Source organism: Podarcis gaigeae (genome assembly GCF_964106915.1).
Source record: "Podarcis gaigeae genome assembly, chromosome: 16".
In the NCBI taxonomy this organism is placed as follows: Eukaryota; Metazoa; Chordata; class Lepidosauria; order Squamata; family Lacertidae; genus Podarcis; species Podarcis gaigeae.
Window position 1 is genome coordinate 40,765,998 of NC_139693.1, and position 21,346 is coordinate 40,787,343.

Sequence of the window (21,346 nt, forward strand, 5' to 3'; positions counted from 1 at the left end):
CTTTCAAGACCAGTGTTATATGGTCTCGGCGGCTGCTCCCAGTCACCAGTCTAGCTGCCGCATTCTGGATTAGTTGTAGTTTCCGAGTCACCTTCAAAGGTAGCCCCACGTAGAGTGCATTGCAGTAGTCCAAGCGGGAGATAACCAGAGCATGCACCACTCTGGCGAGACAGTCCACAGGCAGATAGGGTCTCAGCCTACGTACCAGATGGAGCTGGTAAACAGCTGCCCTGGACACAGATTTGACCTGTGCCTCCATGGACAGTTGTGAGTCCAAAATGACTCCCGGGCACAGTTACCCCATTCAGGGGCACAGTTACCCCATTCAGGACCAGGGAATCCTCCACACCTGCCCGCCTCCTGTCCCCCAAAAACAGTACTTCTGTCTTGTCAGGATTCAACCTCAATCTGTTAGCCGCCATACATCCTCCAACCGCCTCCAGACACTCACACAGGATCTTCACCGCCTTCACTGGTTCTGATTTAAAAGAGAGGTAGAGCTGGGTGTCATCCGCATACTGATGGACACCCCGTCCAAACCCCTGATGATCTCTCCCAGCGGCTTCATATAGATGTTAAAAAGCATGGGGGAGAGGACGGAACCCTGAGGCACCCCACAAGTGAGGGCCCAGGGGTCTGAACACTCATCCCCCCCCACCACTTTCTGAACACGGCCCAGGAGGAAGGAGCGGAACCACTGTATGACAGTGCCCCCAGCTCCCAACCCCTCAAGACGGTCCAGAAGGATGAAAATGAAGAGAGAGTTCAGTTCGCAGGTGCCTATTCCTTTCAACCTGGATAAACCAAAAAGGCAAGTGCTGAGGTCAGACTGGTACCGTAAATGCAATTCAGGAGGCCAGGTGGTCAAACCAGCTCACCCTCTTCAACCATTTATCACACCCTCTTCTTCCCACACTGCAGCTCTCATCTTTTTGCCTGATGGTGGCGGAGGGACTGGATGAAAAAAGCAATGGGCCAGCTTTGGGAGTTTATAAGTCCAGTTCAATGAACCAGGAGGCTGGTAAAGAATCTCCCCCTTATGCTTTCTTCCTCTGCTGCTCTGGCTGTAAGGGCCACCACTAGACCAAGCCATGGCTGGTCCCAAGAGGAGCAACTCGTAGATTTGCTGATCATCAGAAATGCAGCACCAACAGTGCCAACATCAAAGTATCACTTCCTTTTTCGAGTTAAAAGCGAGACAGAAAGACCTGGAGTGTACAGGCATCCTGGCATGCAAAGCCACAGACATCCGCAGGTAGGCCACTCAACCAGGTATCATAGAATTATAGAATCATGGAGTTGGAAGAGACCACAAGGGCCATCGAGTCCAACCCCCTGCCAAGCAGGAAACACCATCAGAGCACTCCTGACATATGGTTGTCAAGCCTCTGCTTAAAGACCTCCAAAGAAGGAGACTCCACCACACTCCTTGGCAGCAAATTCCACTGTCAAACAGCTCTTACTGTCAGGAAGTTCTTCCTAATGTTTAGGTGGCATCTTCTTTCTTGTAGTTTGGAACCATTGCTCCGTGTCCGCTTCTCTGGAGCAGCAGAAAACAACCTTTCTCCCTCCTCTATGTGACATCCTTTTATATATTTGAACATGGCTATCATATCACCCCTTAACCTCCTCTTCTCCAGGCTAAACATGCCCAGCTCCCTTAGCCGTTCCTCATAAGGCATCGTTTCCAGGCCTTTGACCATTTTGGTTGCCCTCCTCTGGACACGTTCCAGTTTGTCAGTGTCCTTCTTGAACTGTGGTGCCCAGAACTGGACACAGTACTCCAGGTGAGGTCTGACCAGAGCAGAATACAGGGGCACTATTACTGTAGGCCAGTCAGTTGGTTCTCTCTCTCCAAAACAAAGCATCAAGTCCAGCCAGCCCCGACGTCTGCTGCAGGACTAGAAACATAGGCAGCACTCTGAAGCTGAGCCCCTGTTTTCCGGCACTGGCCTCTGAGTAAGGCATCACCTTTGAGAAAGCCACACTGTGGCAGAATGCCCAACTCTGCACCCAAGAGAGGATCTAGCTCTTCAGGAGCATCTTTTTCACCATGCTTATGTCAATACTGGTAGACCTCACTCACACTTAACTGCTCTTGTAAGCCAAACTTAAGCTGCAGGATTCCCAGCGGAACAGGAAAATTCCTGCTCAAGGGCTACTGAGCATAGAGGTGCTATGCCGGACTTTGCAGGACCAACCATCAGTGTGCAGAAAAACAGGGCACAGAGGTTTCCACATCAGAGGCTCCCCAGCTGTCATCCAACAGGCAACAATCCTCATATACTGCCATAGCAGCCTGTGATCAAGACTTGCAAATGGCAAACTAAAGCAGCATTGAAGGAGGTTGCACCAACATTTCTAAATAATTGCTTGAAAACAGATTCCTAAAACAAAAGTATCAACCTGGGAGTTGCAAGAAGCTTAAAGGTTTCGCCGCCATGGTTTATCCTCCTCTTCAGATATGCACAACCCACATCTGAGGCACACCAGTGACAAACTGTGGAAGTAATTGGTCTGACCCAAGAAGCACAGACATCCCCTCAGAGCAGCAATTCTGCACTCTGCCACTTGCACAGTCAACATGCTCTGGGCCAGGACTCCTAAGGTGCTTCACACACCACGCCACAGGCTGCAATTCAGGCTGAGCAGGTGAACTCCTGCCCCCCTCACAGATGGCCAAGGCTTCCCCGCCAAGAACCTAGCCTCAAAACTGGAAGAAGTGTACACCGTGGGGGAAGCAGACGCTCCATGCAGCCCAAAGAGCTGCCAAAACCAGGGGCCACACCCAGCCTCCTTGTCACTTGCACAGCCGTGCTGCCCAGCATCATCTCCTTGCCACTTGCCTGCCTGCCAGGAAGAGTCAAGGGTTTCCTTTGACACATACAGGAGGAGTGAGTAAGACACCTCAGGCAGGCAGCTGCACTCATCTCACTCAAGCTTCAGCAGCGAGAAGAGAAGATGACATTTTGGGCCCACCTGGAAGACAACCCTCCTCCATTGCTTTTTATTGCACATTCATGATTATCTGTGCTATTGGGGCAGTCATATGCTGCCCCCCTTTCAAAGCTGGCTGCACCTATAAAAGGTTCAAGGCAGCCACTCTGCTGCAAATGTTCTGGTTTATTTTTGTCCCACTTTTCTTGTGCTATAGTCTATTCAGACCCCAATAATGTGGCAGGGATGCGGGTGGCCCTGTGGGTTAAACCAGAGCCTTGGACTTGCCGATCAGAAGGTCAGCGGTTCAAATCCCCACAACGGGGTGAGCTCCCGTTGCTCGGTCCCTGCTCCTGCCAACCTAGCAGTTCGAAAGCACACCAGTGCAAGTAGATAAATAGGTACCGCTCCAGCGGGAGGGTAAACGGCGTTTCCGTGCGCTGCTCTGGTTCGCCAGAAGCGGCTTAGTCATGCTGGCCACATGACCTGGAAGCTGTACGCCGGTTCCCTCGGCCAATAAAGTGAGATGAGCGCCGCAACCCCAGAGTCAGTCACGACTGGACCTAATGGTCAGGGGTCCCTTTACCTTTATTGTGCTCCTTCAACACAGCTGGCTAGAATTATTTAGACATGGACACTCAAACTAGAATGTAACTGAATGGGACTGACTTGAGTTCAGATGCACTGGATTGCACACTGAGTGGTTAAGAACAAGGCTTTGCATTAATGATGCCCATAGTTATGTTCTGATCCGTTTTTACACTTCAATGAAGATCAGCTAATGCATCCTCACACAGCTGTATTGAACGTCAAGATCAGGAACTTTCCCCAATCTACACTCCCAACCCTCAGAAACTCTCAATCCTATCAAGGGGGTGTGGGGAAATGACAGATATAGCATCTGTTGTGCCCAAGCGGTCTGCCCAGAAGTAATAGCAGCAGCTTCTGTGAGTGGGACACTTAAACTGAGGAAAGGAAGAAAGAGTTAAGATGCAAATGAAAACCCACAGGGGAGCCTAAATTCAAAAAAACTCATTTGTTAGGGTTTGAAGCAGAGAGACAGGAGTCGTGTGTTTTTTCATCAACAGGGTGACCTTTGAGGTGGCTTTATAATTCTAAATACTGCTTCATGTTGTTCTGTGGAGGTTTTCATTACTGCAGAGCAGTACAGAGCAACTAAGAAAGCAGAATAAACCCACCACTAACATCAGTAACACATTGCAAGATACACCCACCATAAAACAGTGTCTGGAGGGGCCCTTAGTACAGGCATCCCCAAACTTGGCCCTCAAGATGTTTTGGCACTACAAGTCTGCTCATCCCTAGCTAACAGGACCAGTGGTCAGGGATGATGGTAACTGTAGTTCCAAAACACCTGGAGGGCCGAGTTTGGGGATGCCTGCCTTAGTACAACAAAAGCCAGTTTGGGACCCAGCCCTGGGAGATGGATGCTTCCCCTGCCTTTCCTTGCCGGAAGAGCTACATGGCTGACCAAGCGCCTCCTATGTGGAAGGGAACTTCAGCAGAGGTCCAACATGCGTGACGCGTCTGAGCAGGTGCCCACAATTCCTTCAAGAGCTGCTAAGAGAGATGCGAGTTTCTCACAACACTTTCAGTCCTGTGTAGCTGCTTGACAAGGCCCTTGTCAGCATTCACTACAGCACCAGGAGCTTGCAGAGGACGGGATGAGACAGACTCCTTCTCTGCAGGCTGGCCAGATTCCGGGGAGCAGGTTCCCCCCTCTCCAAAACAGGGCCACTACTGGCTGGACTTCATTAACCGCAAAGTTAGAAACATGTACGCTTTTGACACCTGAGCTGCTGTTGCGCTTTTGAGTAAAACAGCCTTCTACATGTTTGAACTACAACCTCCCACAGAGGTTGATGGGAGCTAAAGTCCAAAACATCTGGTGGGCACTGGCTTTGGGAGGGCATCCTGGACAAAAAAATTCTTGCCGGGCACTTCGATTTGGGAGACAAAGCCTCTCTGTTTAGCAGGTTAGGACTAAAGCATGTTTAGAAACTAACGGGAGGAATGAGGCATTTTTCATTAAAACACGCAGGCGCTGCATGCTTATGGGATTCAGGCTGAGAGCCAAAGCCACCTTGCTTGGGGCGCCTCGTCCACCCAGCAAAGCCCCTTCCTCTTCGCCCTGCTCCGAGGCGGGTTTGGGATGCCCCCCCCCCAACTTAGCAAGTATCCCCCGCCACCCGCAAGGCGTCCCGCGCAGCACCCTCGGCTCGCAGGCCAAGGCGACGGGGCGCAGCAGCCGACCGCCAGGAACCTGCAGCACCTGTCCAAGCCCTCCCGGCCACGCCGCCCCCTGCCGCCCCCTCCGCGGCGCCGCCGGAGCCCCGGAGGGCTGGCCAAGGAGCCCCGCCAGCAGCCCTCTGCACCCTTCCCACGTCCCGCCGGGACCAGGCACTCTGCAGATGCTCAGAGGCCCCTCCCCGCGCGGGAAGGCCGAGGGAGGGCCGCCTCTCGCCCAGCGCGGCCTGCCCGGAGCCCCCTTTCCGCGGCCGGCCGCCGGCTCACCTGCACGATCTCGCCCTCGGCGCTGAGCGTGGCCCCGGCGCGGGAGAAGCGGCCCTGCAGCCCCGTGGTGTAGGTGGTGTAGTCGCCGCCGGGGCTGGACTCGAAGAGCACCACCTCCACGAAGGCCGTCTCCTTGGCCAGCGCCGCCGCCGCCATCCTCGTCGCGGCCGCCGCCAGCAGCGCCAGCAGAAGCAGCAGCAGCCCCGGCGGGGAGAAGGGAAGCGCCGGCCCCGCGAGAAGCCTCATCGCGCCGCCTGGCCCACCGCGCCGACCACGGGCAGCAGCAGCGCAGGAGGCGGCGGCGGCGGAGGCGGCGCCCGGTGGAGGCCACGCATCGCTCCCGCTGCGGCTGGCCCGCCCGCCTGCCTGCGCCGGCGGCTCCGACCCCAAAGCGCGGCGGCGGCGGCGGCGGCTGCTGCTGGTGGCCGGGCTGGGCTGGGCTGGCCTCCCGTCCTGCGGCTCCCTCGCCTCGCGTCTCTCTCTCTCGGCGACTGCCGCCTCCTCCTCCTCCTCCTTCCTTCCTTCCTTCCTTCTCTCCCTCCGCCTCGCTCTCCTTCTCCGCCCTGCCGAGCCGCTTCCCTTTCATCCGCTCCACGTGACGGGCACCGCGGGGTTATCTCCGCCTCCGGCCCGCCTCGCTGCTTGCCAGCGCAGCCCTCCCCGCCGCGGCTGCGGCCTGGGCCGGCTGGCTCAGAGAGAGCGAGCCGCCTCCCGGCCGCGCCGGGACGCCTCCAGGCCGGCGAGGCGGCTCCCCGGGGGCTGCTGCGGGGAAGGGCCTCGAGCGTCCCTTGCTCGCCTGCCTTTTCCTGAAGCGTCGGGGAAGGCGGCCTGGCGAGGAGCCCGGGGACCGTCCCTGGGCGTAGCCAGGATTTGGGGGGCAGCGTCCCCGGGCCCGCAAGGGGGCGCCAGGGGGAGGCCAGGGCTAAGCCCTGACCCCTCGCCTGGGGTGGCTGCTTGGCCCCTGGAGGAGGAGGCATCTCGGGTCAGAAGGCAGCATCTGCAGCGCTTCCAGCTTGGGAAAAGAGGTTCCTCCAGACCTCACCCCGGCCTAATTCCCCCATGACGGGGGGCACCCAGGGGCTTCAGTGTGACCCAGGTGGCCACTGCAGATCCCGCCCCTTTACCTGGCTGCTCCTAGCCAAGAAAGTGGAGAGATGAGGGTGGGCAGGTGCCTAAGCAGGTGTACCTTCACGGCCTAGGACCCTCGTACCTCCGGGACCGCCTCTCCTGGTATGCCCCACAGAGAGCCTCAAGGTCCATAAATAACAACACCCTAGTGGTCCCGGGCCCTAAGGAAGTTAGATTGGCTTCGACCAGAGCCAGGGCCTTTTCAGCTCTGGCCCCGGCCTGGTGGAACGCTCTGCCTCCTGAGACCAGGGCCCTGCAGGATCGGATCTCTTTCCGCAGGGCCTGTAAGACAGAGTTGTTCCGCCTGGCCTTTGGCTTGGAGCCCATTTGATTCCCTCCCTCTCTCTCTCTCTCTCTTTTTTTTCCTCCTCTTTCTTTCTTTTCCTTCTCCTGCGATGAGGCTACATTTTAATATTTTAATGTTCCATTATTTTAATTGTTGTGTTTTATTTTTGTTTTTAAGTTTGTAATCATTCATCTTGTTTTTATTATTGCTTGTAAGCCGCTCTGAGCCCGGCCTTGGCTGGGGAGGGCGGGGTATAAATAAAAATATTATTATTATTATTATTACCTGCGAGAAGAGACCTCCACCTCTCCAGCCACCGGAGGGGAAATAGAAAGAGCCAGCCTGCCTGGCCTGTGGATGGATATGGCTCCCCCCAGGAGGCTCTCCATACAGCAACCTCCCTTGGGCACTTTCTCAGCCCAAAGCACCACAGAGTTCCCCCCAAAGGGGCCTAGACTGGCCGTTTTCCTTTCTTCCTCTGGGCTGGAAGGAACTTCCTGTTTTACGCGTCTACCACGCACCTGGAGTCTCCCTGTTCCTGGCGCAGCTGACTGTTCCTGCTGTGGCTGCCTCACTCTTTTTATGTAGGTATGCTGCTTATATCTTCCCATGTAGCCTTTGAAAAGGCCCTTGAGGTACAAAATGGAAACACTTAACATGAAGAACCATCGAGAAGGATAAGTTCAGCCGTTCTCTTAGGGCAGCAAAAGCCAAACTCACAGGCCTATTTAAAATGCTGTTGTCCTTTGCTCTCCAAAGGTTGATGGAGAGCACTATTTTAATCATGTTTGCTCATTTTTGGAAGGTGAGAAGGACCCCCAGCCTTGTTCTTCCGGAATGTGCCTGCCCCCTTTCCCCCACTGCGGTCCATCAAGGAAGGGGCTTTGGCCTCTGCCTCAGGCCCCAGAAGATCTGCCAAATTCTCACTTGTTGCAAGCATTTTAATTTAAATGCCATTCAAGGTAACTCCTAGCCAAATGGCATAGGATTAAGAAGCAGGAAGTCCGATCCCACCTTTGTTCCTCCAAGGAGCTCAGCAGCAGGTGTGGTTATCGCTTTCCCTGTTTTTCCATCAAGTAAGTTAGATCAAGAGACGGACTGGCTCAAGGTCACCCAGTGAGCTTTATGTCTCAGAGTGGAGATTTGAACCCTTGTTCTGAAATGGCCCAACTCGGGTGTGCCATCCCTGGCCACAAATGGATGGGACTCCCACTGCAAATGCCACAGAATAGCTGGAAGCTGGCCCCTCACAACATGGGCGCAGTCAAGGGGGCAGCTGCCCCCCAAATCAATAAAAATCAAATACTTAACTGACGTTCTGCACCCCCCAACAAAAATCCAGGCTACGCCCATGTTTCTCAAGGCATTTCCCGGCCCACAGTCTCAAGAAGACCCACTTGCAGGAGGATCCCTGACTTTGGGTGGGTCAGCTTGGGGTTCATAGGCAGGAGCCCCTGCCCCTCACAGATGCTCAAATGTTGACACATGGAGGGGCCTTTCTGGGTCCAGCGTGACATTCCCCCCTCAGTCTCTCCCTCTTGCCCTGAGCAAGGGGCTTGCTTGCCGTGTCTGTTTCCTTCTGTGGTTTCAGGCTCTTAAGACAGTCTCATGTGGACAAGTCGCGTTCTGATTCCTATCTATAAACCACCCCAGCAGGTGGAGTGGGGGCTGTGGACCAGGCTTAGCTGTCATGAAGAAGCTGCCAAGTTTTGTTACATATGTTTTAGCTGGCCTTTGAGCTGCTGCTTTGTTTTTCCCTTCTGACACCCACTTTCAAAAATTTTCTTCATAGTGAAAGCTAAATGGAGTTGCTTGGCCAGTGATATGTTAAATGTAGTCTTTAAAATGGTCTTCAGCTTAGATAAATAGGTTCCTGTGGTGTTGCGGTGGGTGAGCTGCATGTCCTGAGTTGTATTTAGAGCAGGCATAGGCAAACGGCCCTCCAGATGTTTTGGGACTACAACTCCCATCATCCCTAGCTAACAGGACCAGTGGTCAGGGATGATGGGAACTGTAGTCTCAAAACATCTGGAGGGCTGAGTTTGCCTATGCCTGATTTAGAGGCATGGAAAGGGTCTGAGAGGAAGATGAAGGTGGAAGAGGACAGAGCCAAGGCAGTGGGAGTGGGGCTAAATGGGCTAGTTTTCAGTTTTGCGCCGCTCCTGAAATAAAGAAGTTTCCAGCCCTTATCTCTGGTTGTTTGTAATTCCCACTATGGTACACACATCTATATAGGTCTGAGGAAGGGTTGGCAACTTGTGGGTGATGCAAGTAGTCCCACAGCCCTGGAAGGGAACTTGATGGGTCAAGGTTGGAATCTGGGTGGTGGATTTCATATGAAACATTATTTAAGGTAAAGCCTTTTCAATTATTTAAGGTAAAGGCCTTCATTATTTAAGGTAAAGCCTTCATTGTCCAGAAAGTGTGAGAAGCAACAAGAGGAACAGCCATTTTAGATCTGGTCCTAACCAATGTTGATGACCTGGTTAGTGGGGTAGAAGTGGAAGGATCATTAGGCGCGAGTGATCATGCTCTTCTGAAGTTTACTATACAGCGGAAAGAAGCAGCCAAGCATACTAGGACTCAATTTCTTGACTTTAAGAAAGCCGACTTCATACAACTTAGGGAAGTGCTGGGTGAGATCCCATGGACAGTAATACTAAAAGGAAAGGGAGTTCATGATGGCTGGGAGTTTGTTAAGAGGGAGATAGTAAAAGCACAACTTCAGGCAATACCAATGAGACGGAAACATGGAAGGTGCCTAAAGAAGCCAGGGTGGCTATCTAAAGAACTTTTAACTGAGTTAATATTAAAAAAGGATGTGTACAAAAAATGGAAAATGGGGGAAACCACCAAAGAGGAATTCAAACAAATAGCCAGCACGTGTAGACGCAAAGTCAGAAAAGCTAAAGCACAGAATGAACTCAGGCTTGCTAGAGAGGTTAAAAGCAACAAAAAAGGCTTTATGGGTATGTTCGTAGCAAAAGGAAGAACAAAGAAACAGTGGGGTCACTCAGAGGAGAAGATGGTGAAATGCAAACAGGGGACACAGAAAGGGCTGAACACCTCAATGCCTTCTTTGCCTCAGTCTTCTCCGATAAAGAAAACAATGCCCGACCTGAAGAATTTGGAGCAAATGATTCAGCAGAGGAAACACAGCCCAGAATAACTAAGGAGATAGTACAAGAATACTTGGCTAGTTTAGATGTATTCAAGTCTCCAGGGCCAGATGAACTGCATCCAAGAGTATTCAAAGAACTGGCAGATGTGATCTCAGAACCACTGGCAGTCATCTTATGAGAATTCCTGGAGAACAGGCGAAGTCCCGGCAGACTGGAGGAGGGCAAATGTTGTCCCTATTTTCAAAAAGGGGAAAAGAGAGGACCCAAACAATTACTGCCCAGTCAGTCTGACATCAATACCAGGGAAGATTCTGGAGCAGATCATTAAGCAAACAGTCTGTGAGCACCTAGAAAGGAATGCTGTGATCACCAATAGTCAGCATGGATTTCTGAAAAATAAGTCATGTCAGACTAACCTGATCTCATTTTTTGACAGAATTACAAGCCTGGTAGATGAAGGGAACACAGTGGATGTAGCCTACCTTGATTTCAGCAAGGCATTTGACAAGGTGCCCCATGATATTCTTGTAAAGAAGCTGGTAAAATGCGGTCTTGACTATGCTACCACTCAGGGGATTTGTAACTGGCTGACTGACCGAACCCAAAGGGTGCTCCTCAGTGGTTCCTCTTCATCCTGGAGAAGAGTGACTAGTGGGGTGCCACAGGGTTCTGTCTTGGGCCCGGTCTTATTCAACATCTTTATCAACGACTTGGATGATGGACTCAAGGGCATCCTGATCAAATTTGCAGATGACACCAAACTGGGAGGGGTGGCTAACACCCCAGAGGACAGGATCACACTTCAAAACGACCTTGACAGATTAGAGAACTGGGCCAAAACAAACAAGATGAATTTTAACAGGGAGAAATGTAAAGTATTGCACTTGGGCAAAAAAAAATGAGAGGCACAAATACAAGATGGGTGACACCTGGCTTGAGAGCAGTACATGTGAAAAGGATCTAGGAGTCTTGGTTGACCACAAACTTGACATGAGCCAACAGTGTGACGCGGCAGCTAAAAAAGCCAATGCAATTCTGGGCTGGATCAATAGCATCTAGATCAAGGGAAGTAATAGTGCCACTGTATTCTGCTCTGGTCAGACCTCACCTGGAGTACTGTGTCCAGTTCTGGGGAACCACAGTTCAAGAAGGACCTGACAAACTGGAACGTGTCCAGAGGAGGGCAACCAAAATGGTCAAAGGCCCAGAAACGATGCCTTATGAGAAACGGCTAAGGGAGCTGGGCATGTTTAGCCTGGAGAAGAGGAGGTTAAGGGGTGATATGATAGCCATGTTCAAATATATAAAAGGATGTCACATAGAGGAGGGAGAAAGGTTGTTTTCTGCTGCTCCAGAGAAGCAGACACGGAGCAATGGTTCCAAACTACAAGAAAGAAGATTCCACCTAAACATTAGGAAGAACCTCTTGACAGTATGAGCTGTTTGACAGTGGAATTTGCTGCCAAGGAGTGTGGTGGAGTCTCCTTCTTTGGAGGTCTTTAAGCAGAGGCTTGACAACCATATGTCAGGAGTGCTCTGATGGTGTTTCCTGCTTGGCAGGGGGTTGGACTCAATGGCCCTTGTGGTCTCTTCCAACTCTATGATTCTATGATTCAATTATAATAAGTCTTAGTAACATCCAATATATTTAGTGGGTCCTCATGATGTAAGGCCCTAGGTCAGTGGTTCTCAAAGGGTGTGGGGCAGCACACTGGTGTGGCAGAAGAGGATGGCAAGTGTGGGAAGATCCAAGGACCATCAGAAACATTTCATTATTTTTTTTTAAAAAATTTTTTATTAAATTTTCCATCTTTAAAAGACAAAACAACAACAACAAACAAACAAACACATAAAATCATATTTTCGTAACCTCATTTTCATAAGCCTCTTTTCTCAGACTTGCCCGTACCTTCCGCTTTTTGCATCCTTATTTTACAATTATTCAGCATCTTGGTGAACAGGTCCACTACCACCAGTACCGCCGTCTTCCCTCTGGAGCTGGGCAGGTCAGTAACGAAGTCCAAGGCTACCCTCTCCCACGGTTGCTGTGGTGTTTCCAGCGGTTCCAGCAGCCCCGCTGGCTTCTGGTGTACTGGCTTGGACCTTTGACAAGTGTCACACCTGGCGACGTAATCCGCTACCTCTCCACGCATCCGTGGCCACCAAAAGTCTCTTGCCACCAGTTCTATTGTCTTCTCCTTGCCGAAATGGCCCGCACTGGGGGCGTCGTGCAACTGCTGCAGAACCTTTGCGCGAAGCTCGTCGCTTGGTATGTAGAGGGCACCTTTGCGAGTTAACAGCCCGTCGCGTAGTTGGAACTCTTCGTCTCTCTGCAAACCTCTGCGCAACTCCTCCATCTTGGATTGCGCGAACTGATCTACTTGCAACGCGCGTCGCACCGCGTCCAGGTCTACTGTGATGGCAGCGCACGCCCACGCCTGCGGCGCGAAAATGTGCTTGGCCGCTACTGGCGCCGCTTCATCGAGATATTGCGGTTTCCTGGAGAGCGCATCGGCTATAACGTTGGAATCTCCCGGGATGTACTCTATTCGGAAGTCGAAATCCGCGAAGAATTCCGCCCAGCGCATGTGTCTCTGGCTCTGGAGCTTCGCCGTGCGCCAATACTCTAGGTTCTTGTGGTCCGTGCGGACCTGTACTGTGTGCTTGGCTCCTATGAGGAAGTGTCGCCACGCTTTGAAAGCTGCGTGAATGGCTAACAGCTCCCTGTCCCATATGGTGTAGTTTTGCTCCGCCTTGCTGAGCTTTCGGGAGTAAAAGGCACCGGGTCTCCAGTTCCCTTGCGAATCTTCTTGTAGGAGTACGGCTCCAACCGCTCTGTCTGACGCGTCGGTTTCTACTCGCATGGGCCTGCCTGGATTCACATGCAGCAGCTGCTCCTCGGAGGCGAAAAGGCTTTTAAGCTTCCGAAAAGAGCGCTCCGCCTGTTCCGTCCAAACGAACTTCTTCTTCTTGGAACTCAGAGTGTCCGTGATGGCTGCCGTCTCCTTTGCAAAACCTCTGATGAATTTGCGGTAGAAATTGGCGAAACCGACGAATCTCTGGACTTCCTTCCGATTGCGTGGGCTCTTCCAGTCCAACACCGCGCGGACCTTGACGCTGTCCATGGCCAGCCCCTTGTCGGACAGCTTGTAGCCTAGGAAATCCACCTCCGTCACATCAAACTGGCACTTCTCTAACTTGGCGTAGAGCCTGTTTTCCCGTAGTCTCTGCAGGACTTCCTTTACGTCCCTCTCATGGGCCTCTTCCGTTTCCGAAAAGATCAGAATGTCGTCGAGAAAACACACACATTTCTTGTAGAGGAGTCCCGCTAGCACGTGATGCATAAAGGCTTGGAAGACGTGAGATCCATTTTGGAGGCCAAACGGCATAACTCTGTATTCATACGTGCCCAGAGGCGTGAACATGGCCGTCTTCCACTCATCGCCCTCCCGGATGCGTATGAGGTTATACGCTCCACGTAGATCCAATTTGGTGAAGATCTTCCCCTTCCGCACGGTCGCTAGGAGATCATCAATCTTGGGCATGGGGAAGGCCTTGGGTTTGGTCATACTGTTTATGGTCCGATAGTCCACAATGAGTCTTTTTTGGGGCGTGTCCTTCTTCTTCACAAAGAACACAGGACTGCCCCCCACTGCTTTAGATTCCCGGATGAATCCACGCTTCAAATTGTGCTCTATGAACTCTCTGAGTTCTTGCATCTCGTCCTCAGACATGGAATACAGTTTCGCAGTCGGCAGCTGCGCCCCCGGCAACAGGTCGATGGCACAATCATAAGGTCTGTGGGGCGGCAACTGGTCAGCTTCCTTCTCGCAGAAAACCTCCAGGAACCCTTCGTACTTGCTAGGTACTGCCTGCACCATGCCAAGTCGCAGCTGCTGCTCAGCCCCCTCCTCCTGGCAGGACTGGATGCAATTTTGAGCACAGTACGATGAGCAAAAGGTGATCTGGCGTTGGTACCACGCTACAGCAGGACTGTGTCCCTCCAGCCAACTCATGCCTAATACTATAGGCGTGTCAGACAGGTGGGTGACATTGAAGCTAATGACTTCTCGGTGATCTCCAATACGCATCACCATGGGAGGTGTCTGTTGCACAACTTGCCCTCCTAGCAATTTCCTGCCATCCACCGTGACTACGTTCAGAGGCGTTGTGGCGGGCAGAAGCGCTATGCGATGCTGCTTGACGAACTGCATCCCCACGAAATCGGCGTTGCTCCCAGAATCGATCGTGATGGGCACTTCTAGGGTGGTCCCATTCGGCAACTGAAGTGTTGCGGTGAGCTGCACCGCTGGCTTGGGTGGCAAAGGGTCTGTGGGTTGCAAAGACGCTGGGGACTGTTCTATAGATTCGCCTGGCTGAGCCCCAGCAATTATGCTTCCAGCCAGGCATTGTCGTTTCCCTGAGGTTCCTCTTCTTGGATCACTTCTGCTGCTACTGTTGCTAAAGCTGCAGTGTGCTTCTGGAGCCTCTGGGGGCACTCTTTCGCCATGTGCAGTGCACTGTCACAGATGTAACACTTCCTGGTCCCTCTAGGAGGCTTCGCCTTTACTGGACCGGAAGCTGGGGCTCTGGCTGTTGCTTGAGCCTTAGCACCACCAATTTCCATTGGCTCCTCCCCCTGCCTCACCAGCGGCGAGGGATGTGCCTGGCCGAAATCCCTGGGGATGAAAGGAGACGTCCTTGCTGGTGCACGCACCTGACGTTCTTCCTCATTGTGCCAAGGACGTCCCTCGTGTCGTATCCCTATCGCAAGAGCCCTCTGCACCACCTCCTCCAGCGTTTGAGGTCTGTCTCCCCTGGCAAGCTCATCCTTTATGGGACCGCTGAGACCCTCCCAGAACAAATCCCTCACAGGTGTGCAGTCTTTCTCCCAGCGTAACGCAGTCAGTAACGCAAAAAATCTGGAATGGTACTGACGCACAGTGGCTTTGCCTTGCCGCAGTCCAAATATTTCCTTGCGCGCAAGATCCAAATCCACGGTTGACTGAAAGCACGCATCCATCGCTTTAATGAATTCATCAGAATCGCGGCGGGCAGGGCCATCTTCACGCCACAAATTGCGCAACCACGCTCTGGCCTCCCCATGCAAATGAGAAATAATAAATCCCACTTTCTCCTCCTCATCTTTAAAATCATGACGAAGCAAGTGCAGTGCATACAAGACGTCTGCTCTGAAACTGGGGTAGTGCTTCAGGTTCCCATCGAAGTGGGTGACTAGACTGCCCCCCCCGCCTTCCAAGTCCAATTCCCTCTGATCTGGACCCTGGGAAACCTTCCCTGCTTGCACGCTCCCACCTTGTTTGCAGGTCCTGGCAGCGCTTCTCCATTTCGTCATGCTTCTTCTGAGACGCAAGGACTGCAGCGGTGAGTTCGGAAACTGTAGTTTGCAGCGCTGTCAGCTGATCCTCCGCACTCATGGCTGTCACCGTTTGTGAGCTTTGCAAAAAAAAATTTTGCGTTCTTTGGGAGGGGACTTACTGTCAGAGCCACCCGTGGTCCCAGCTCACAAGAGACCAAAGTCCAGTCCAAGTTATATACAAAAGGTTTTATTGAAGAACATTGTTGGCATTACATCCAAGCTCCGTGGCTCCGGACCTGTTACTCTTAGATCGTAGAAGTCCCCTCTGAATCCGTCCCGCCTCTGCACCAGTTTAAGAGGCTTGTACTGCTCCACCTTTTCCTCTCCTTCCTTTTCCGCAGGGTCTTCCTGCCCCCCTGTGTTCCCTCCCTCCGGGACTCCCCAGAGGCTGAGTCCTCTGACGCCTGCTCCCCCCTCCTTCGCGCTTTGGGACCAGGCTCCTCCCCAGGACTCTCCTCACTTCCGCGCGCCTCCACATTTGAACTTGGCGCGCGTACGTTGCCTCTGACCTTCCTTTCGACAGTTACGCTGCTCTCGGTGCTACTCTCCACCCCTCCCGGCAGGACGTCTTGCTCCGAACTCTTTCCCCCCTTTGTTTCCTGTTCTGCTCTTTCTGACACACTGGTAACTCCACCCCTTTCACTCCGTTCCGACAGAGGAGCCGGTCCCGATCTCCAACTCCCACTGGGGGTTCCCCCTCCGCTCTCCTGCTTCTGACTGCTTCCCCCTCTATCGCCCCTCGGCCTGGCCAGGGGGGCTCCCTTTTGGGAATCCTCCGAATCGCTTGACGGACTCTGAGACAACCTCGGGTCGTTGTCGTCCTCCTCCTCATCACCCTGGGACCCTTCCCCCTCGCTCTCTGTCTCTGAAACCCTGACAACATCTATCAGTTACTGCAAGAACAACTATTATTAACTATGGACCAATGATATAATACAATTTGATAAACAGCATTATTGGAAAAACTAACACAAAAACATTAAAACTAGTAAGAAGCCAAAAGAAAAATGACAATTTTAATGCAATCTGGTGTCACATTATTGATTACACAAATATTGAGGCATATGGTAGAACAGTAACCAAAGTACTGGCATGCATGAAGTACATATTTTATTGTTTTCCCTTTCAGCCCTCCCCCACTTCCTATAAATTCCTATAAATTATAATTGATATTGATACAAAATACCTTATAGTTATGGTCTCCAATCTAAGCAATACATTATTTCATATCTGTAATAACTAATAATTTTGGTATATACACTGACACAGTTTTGTTAATATATTCAGAAACGTTTATCTGCGTTTTGTTTTTTGTTTTTATGTGATTGTTGTATGCCATATGCTCTGTGTAAACAAAACTATATCTCAATGCAACCATGTTAAACAATTTAAAGATGCAAACGAATAAAAACCACATTACAAACAAGAAACAAATAAATTGGCAAAGTCCAATCCTATATTGATGGAGTGGATCCTGAAACAGAAAGACACATGAGATTGCCAACTTTGTGGCTTGAGCTGAGTCATGTTAAGAGCAACGTCACCTGTGGCACAGCAGTCTGTCATGGAGCTTGCAAGGCTACAGGAGGCCGACTGAGACAAGTAGGTTGGCTGAGACAACTAGCTTTGAAACCCCAAAGAGGAAGAGCCAATAGCAACTGAGTCCTTGCTTTAAATAAAAAACAAAGTTTATTTATTGCAGAGGTTGGACTAGATGACCCTCAAGGTCCCTTCCAACTCTACGATTCTATGAAACAGAATTAAGAAATTGAAAGCTACTTCAGCTACATGGTTATTTTGGTTATTTTGCTTAGGGTATGGGAAGACATGTAGCACCTGCTTATTACCTGAAAGGCTTTTTTTTAATCGAGTGGACATCGAGTCAAATGCCTTCCCATTTATCCTGATCAATACTGGTTGCAACATCTTGTTCCCATAGCTACTTCAGGCTATCAGTAGAACCTTTAGTACTTTTCCTTAGCACTGCATGTTTCCATGTATAAGACCCCCCCCCCCATGCATATGATGACCCCTATTTTTTGGAATCCAAAATTAAGAAAACAATATTTTAGAGTCACCAGAACCCTAAAATTGAAATGAAAATCCAGACAATTGGATTCGTCCTATACACGGAAAAATATGGAAATTCATATATGTCAGATGTTAGAACTTCGTTTCAAAAAGTGTTAGTGCCAATGTAGCCTATGTTTTTACCTCTAAGAGTGAATGGGAGTGTTGCTTCTGGCGTACCTGGAGCTAGCTGAAGGACACCATAGTGATTTTGTCTTAAATCTGTGCAGCAGTTAAGGGTTAAGTTGTTTCTAAATAAATCTTGTATGTGTTTTGAGTCCCACTTTGCCCTATGAATTTAATTGTTGTAATGGACCCTCACAGTAAAATATGTGGTGATACAGGAACAGAATGAGTGGTGATGTTGGTGGGACTAATTTTATCAACAATTCCTTCCAAATTTTAAAATTTCTATTAAAAATAGGTTGTCTAGTGTGTTCAATTTTTTCCATTGTATGAATTAAGAGTGCAATGCTTTTGATTTTTATTTGTTCCCAATTTTCAGGATATTCCACACTCAACCAGATTTTAGGATATTCATCTCCAATAAGTGCAAAAAGACATTTTATATGAGAGACATTGTTCTAGCAGAGCACATCTGGAACACCCAGGGCTCATGTGACTTCTTTATAAAATGCTGAATTTCTGATTCTTGGTTTCCCTCATTAATAAATTTATTGATTAGTATCTGTCAGTTTTTCAGTTTTGGTTCAGCTGTTGCAATTAGAATTACTTGCTATAAAAGTAACCGCTCAGGAATACCAACCATTTCAATTACTGCAATTTTACCTAGGTAATATAGCTTAAGCTTATTTTGTTGAAAAAGCTATCTATCTATCTATCTATCTATCTATCTATCTATCTATCTATTTTTAATAGAAGTGAATAAGAATTAATTTTAAGATGTCAACTTCCGGAGGCGGCGCAAAACAGCAATGGCAGTCCTCTTTACTTAGTGAAGAGGGGCTCCGCGAAAAAGGGTCGTCCGCTACGGCAAAGCGGAGACCCATCAAGAAAAACCGCAGGCAGAGCGAGCCTGCGGCCGTGGGACTCGGCGGGCGCCCAAAGCCCCCCCGGAAACGAAGAAGGAGCTCCGTAAGGGGCTCCGGAACGCGAAAGGGGGAGCGGCGCTGTGAGTTCATCGCTCTTTTCGTGGACGCAAAGCCGCGCTGCTGCTGCTGATGAGCGCCGACCTTTCTTCTTGAAAACATCAAAATTGGCTGCTACATACCCGTGAGTAAGGGGAGTTAAACATCGGAAAAATTTGGGAATTTGGTTGAAATTCGGCTGAAAACGGGAGGCGAGTAACAGGAAGTCCGCCTCCCGATCCTGCTAGCCAGATTAAAGCAATTGCGCAGAAGAGCGCTGAAGCGCTTAAAAGGGACTGTAAAAGTAAAACGAGGGTGCATTTGACAGAAGTGAAAAGATAAGCTGGAAATCTTTGCAAAAGTTGTGGATCTTATTTTTGGGACCTTCTTCCTAATTTTGAGCTATGTGGAGTTAAAAGGGACAACCCAGCTATCGGGCTGTCAGTGTGTAAAAGAGAACTGTCAAACTGCTGATACTGTTATTGGAGTTTAAACTGATACATTGACTGAGACACTAGAGTTTAAACATTGTTGCTGGGACCTTTCTTGACACCTTGTGGCCTTTCTTCAGGAGAAAGAAAGCCTGGGGAAACTTCCTTTTGTGCTCTGGAACTACTAAAGATTTAACATAGGGAATATAAGAACTTCAATGGCGGACAAGAGTTCTCTCCTTCCTTGAAACTTTGAAATACCCCCACCTAGAGGATTGTGGAGATATAGAGGCCTGGGAACTGTACTTTATTGTGACTCTCTGTGGTTAAATTGTTTACACTCTGGTCTTGTCTAACTTATGAAACAAAAGAAAATTTGACCTTGAACAGAGGCAGGTGTGGAATGAGTGGCACAGGGAGAACAAGAGCAGCTAAAGCTAAAGAAAAAGAAAAGAAACCAGGGCAACTTGTTCAAACAACCCTATCTCATCAACGAAGATCATCCGTCCCAACTGTGCTGACAGCACAGGAGGTGGAAATTGAAGAGCTTGCTGTAGAGCCTGCTGCAGAAGATATGGCAACTGGAGGATCTGAAACAGTCCTGAAACAAATCTTGGAACAACTGGCAATTTTAAACCAAAAAGTGGACAATCAATCATCAAAAATTGACCAAGCTACATCCTCTATTACTAAATTATCTGAGCAAGTTTCTCATCACACTCAGGCAATTGAAAAATTGCAAGGGGCAACGACTGAAAATTATAAACTTGCTGTGGAAGCTAGTCAAAAAGCAGAACAGGCGAACGAAAAGGTTGATGAGATTAGGGGGGAAGTAAGGCCTCTGAAAAGACAGGTAGGGGAACAACAAGCCTACCTGTCATTGGTTGAATTGAAAAGTAAGGAAAATAATCTCAGATTAAGGGCTATCCCAGAACTGGAGGAAGGAAATCTACAGGGATTTTTAACACTTTTGTTCTCCAAATTCTGGGGGATTGAGGAAGATAAGGATTTTAAGATTGTGACTGCCTTTATACTGGGAAAATTGATAAAGAAGGACAAGTCCAGAGACTGTTTGGTTATTCTCAGATCGAGAGAGGAAAGAGACAAGATACTAGGCCTACATTTTAAAAAATCTTTGGAGATAGAAGGTAAAAAGGCTGAAATTTACAGAGACATTCCTAAACACCTTTTGGATCTTAGGACCACTTATACAGATTTGACCAAACTGTTGAGATACAACACAATCCCTTATAGGTGGGAGTTTCCGCAAGGACTATCATTTACCTACAAAGGAAGGAAAGTAAGAATTAAAACACCGGAGGACCAACAGAAGTTCTTACACAACCACGAGGAGGACCTCCAGAAAGGAGCCGCAGCTTCTTGGCCTCCACCACCACCGGGACCATCTCCAAAGCCTACACCGCCTGGATCTGGACCAGCACTACCACCTCCGGGATCGGAGGGAAACCTAGACACCCCATTGTAGACCCACCAATTAGACCAGGATGTTGCTGCAGCTTCTTAGTTGGAATATAAATGGCGGAAATTCTCCGGAAAAAAGAAGAAAAGTATTTCACATTTTGAAAAAAGAACAGTTGGACATTATTTGCCTGCAGGAAACGCATGTGACAAGGCTCCACAGAAAAGTGCTAATTAATAAAAGACTAGGCCAAGAATTTATCTCTTCGGACAAAGTGAAGAAAAGAGGAGTGGTGATATATGCAAAGGAGAGCCTGTCACCGAAATTCTTATTTAAAGATGAACACGGCAGAATTTTGGCGATTGAAATTCAGACACAAGGATAAAAATTTTTGATATTAGGAATATACGCCCCAAATGAAGGAAAATCGGAATTTTTCAGGAAGCTGCATGAGATTATGCTGGATTACTTAGACTATAACAACAACATCATGATGGGTGATATGAATGGGGTTGTGTCTGTAAATATGGATAAGTCGCAAAGTGCTAACTTAACGAAAGATGGCAGACTACCTAAAACTTTTTTTGAAATGACTGACAATGTGGATTTAATTGACATATGGAGGGTTAAGAACCCCCTAGGAAAAGAAGGGACTTTCTTTTCTGAAGCTCATCTGACATGGACACGAATCGACCAAATATGGATAACTAGAGGACTGGCACCCAAGACTAGAAAGGTGGAAATCTGCCCAAAAACCTGCTCCGACCATAATGCTTTGAAAATGGAATTGAGACTAAATACAACCGGATCCTTCAGATGGAAAATGAATGACAACTTATTAAGGGACGAGAAGATTGTTAAGAAGGCCCAAAAAACTTTAAAGGACTATTTTGAGATAAATTTAAATACCACTGTGGAAAAAAGAACAATCTGGGACGCAAGTAAAGCA

The 21,346-nt window shown here is 49.6% G+C and overlaps 1 protein-coding gene and 1 long non-coding RNA gene across 3 annotated transcripts in view; both read right to left on the reverse strand.

Annotated features, from left to right (window-relative positions):
- Positions 1–5,798, reverse strand: part of ZNRF3 (zinc and ring finger 3) — a 74,709-nt gene extending 68,911 nt beyond the window's left edge. Inside the window, exon 1 of one of the 2 annotated variants that reach the window (XM_083717851.1) lies at positions 5,473–5,798. In XM_083717851.1, the coding sequence (XP_083573977.1) occupies positions 5,473–5,718 (246 nt within the window). In that variant the 5' untranslated portion in view covers positions 5,719–5,798. The remainder of the gene's footprint in view (positions 1–5,472) is intronic. The other variant, XM_083717850.1, reaches the window with a different exon arrangement.
- Positions 1–21,346, reverse strand: part of LOC310834395 — a 128,178-nt gene that overhangs the window by 68,911 nt on the left and 37,921 nt on the right. The window lies entirely within an intron of this gene.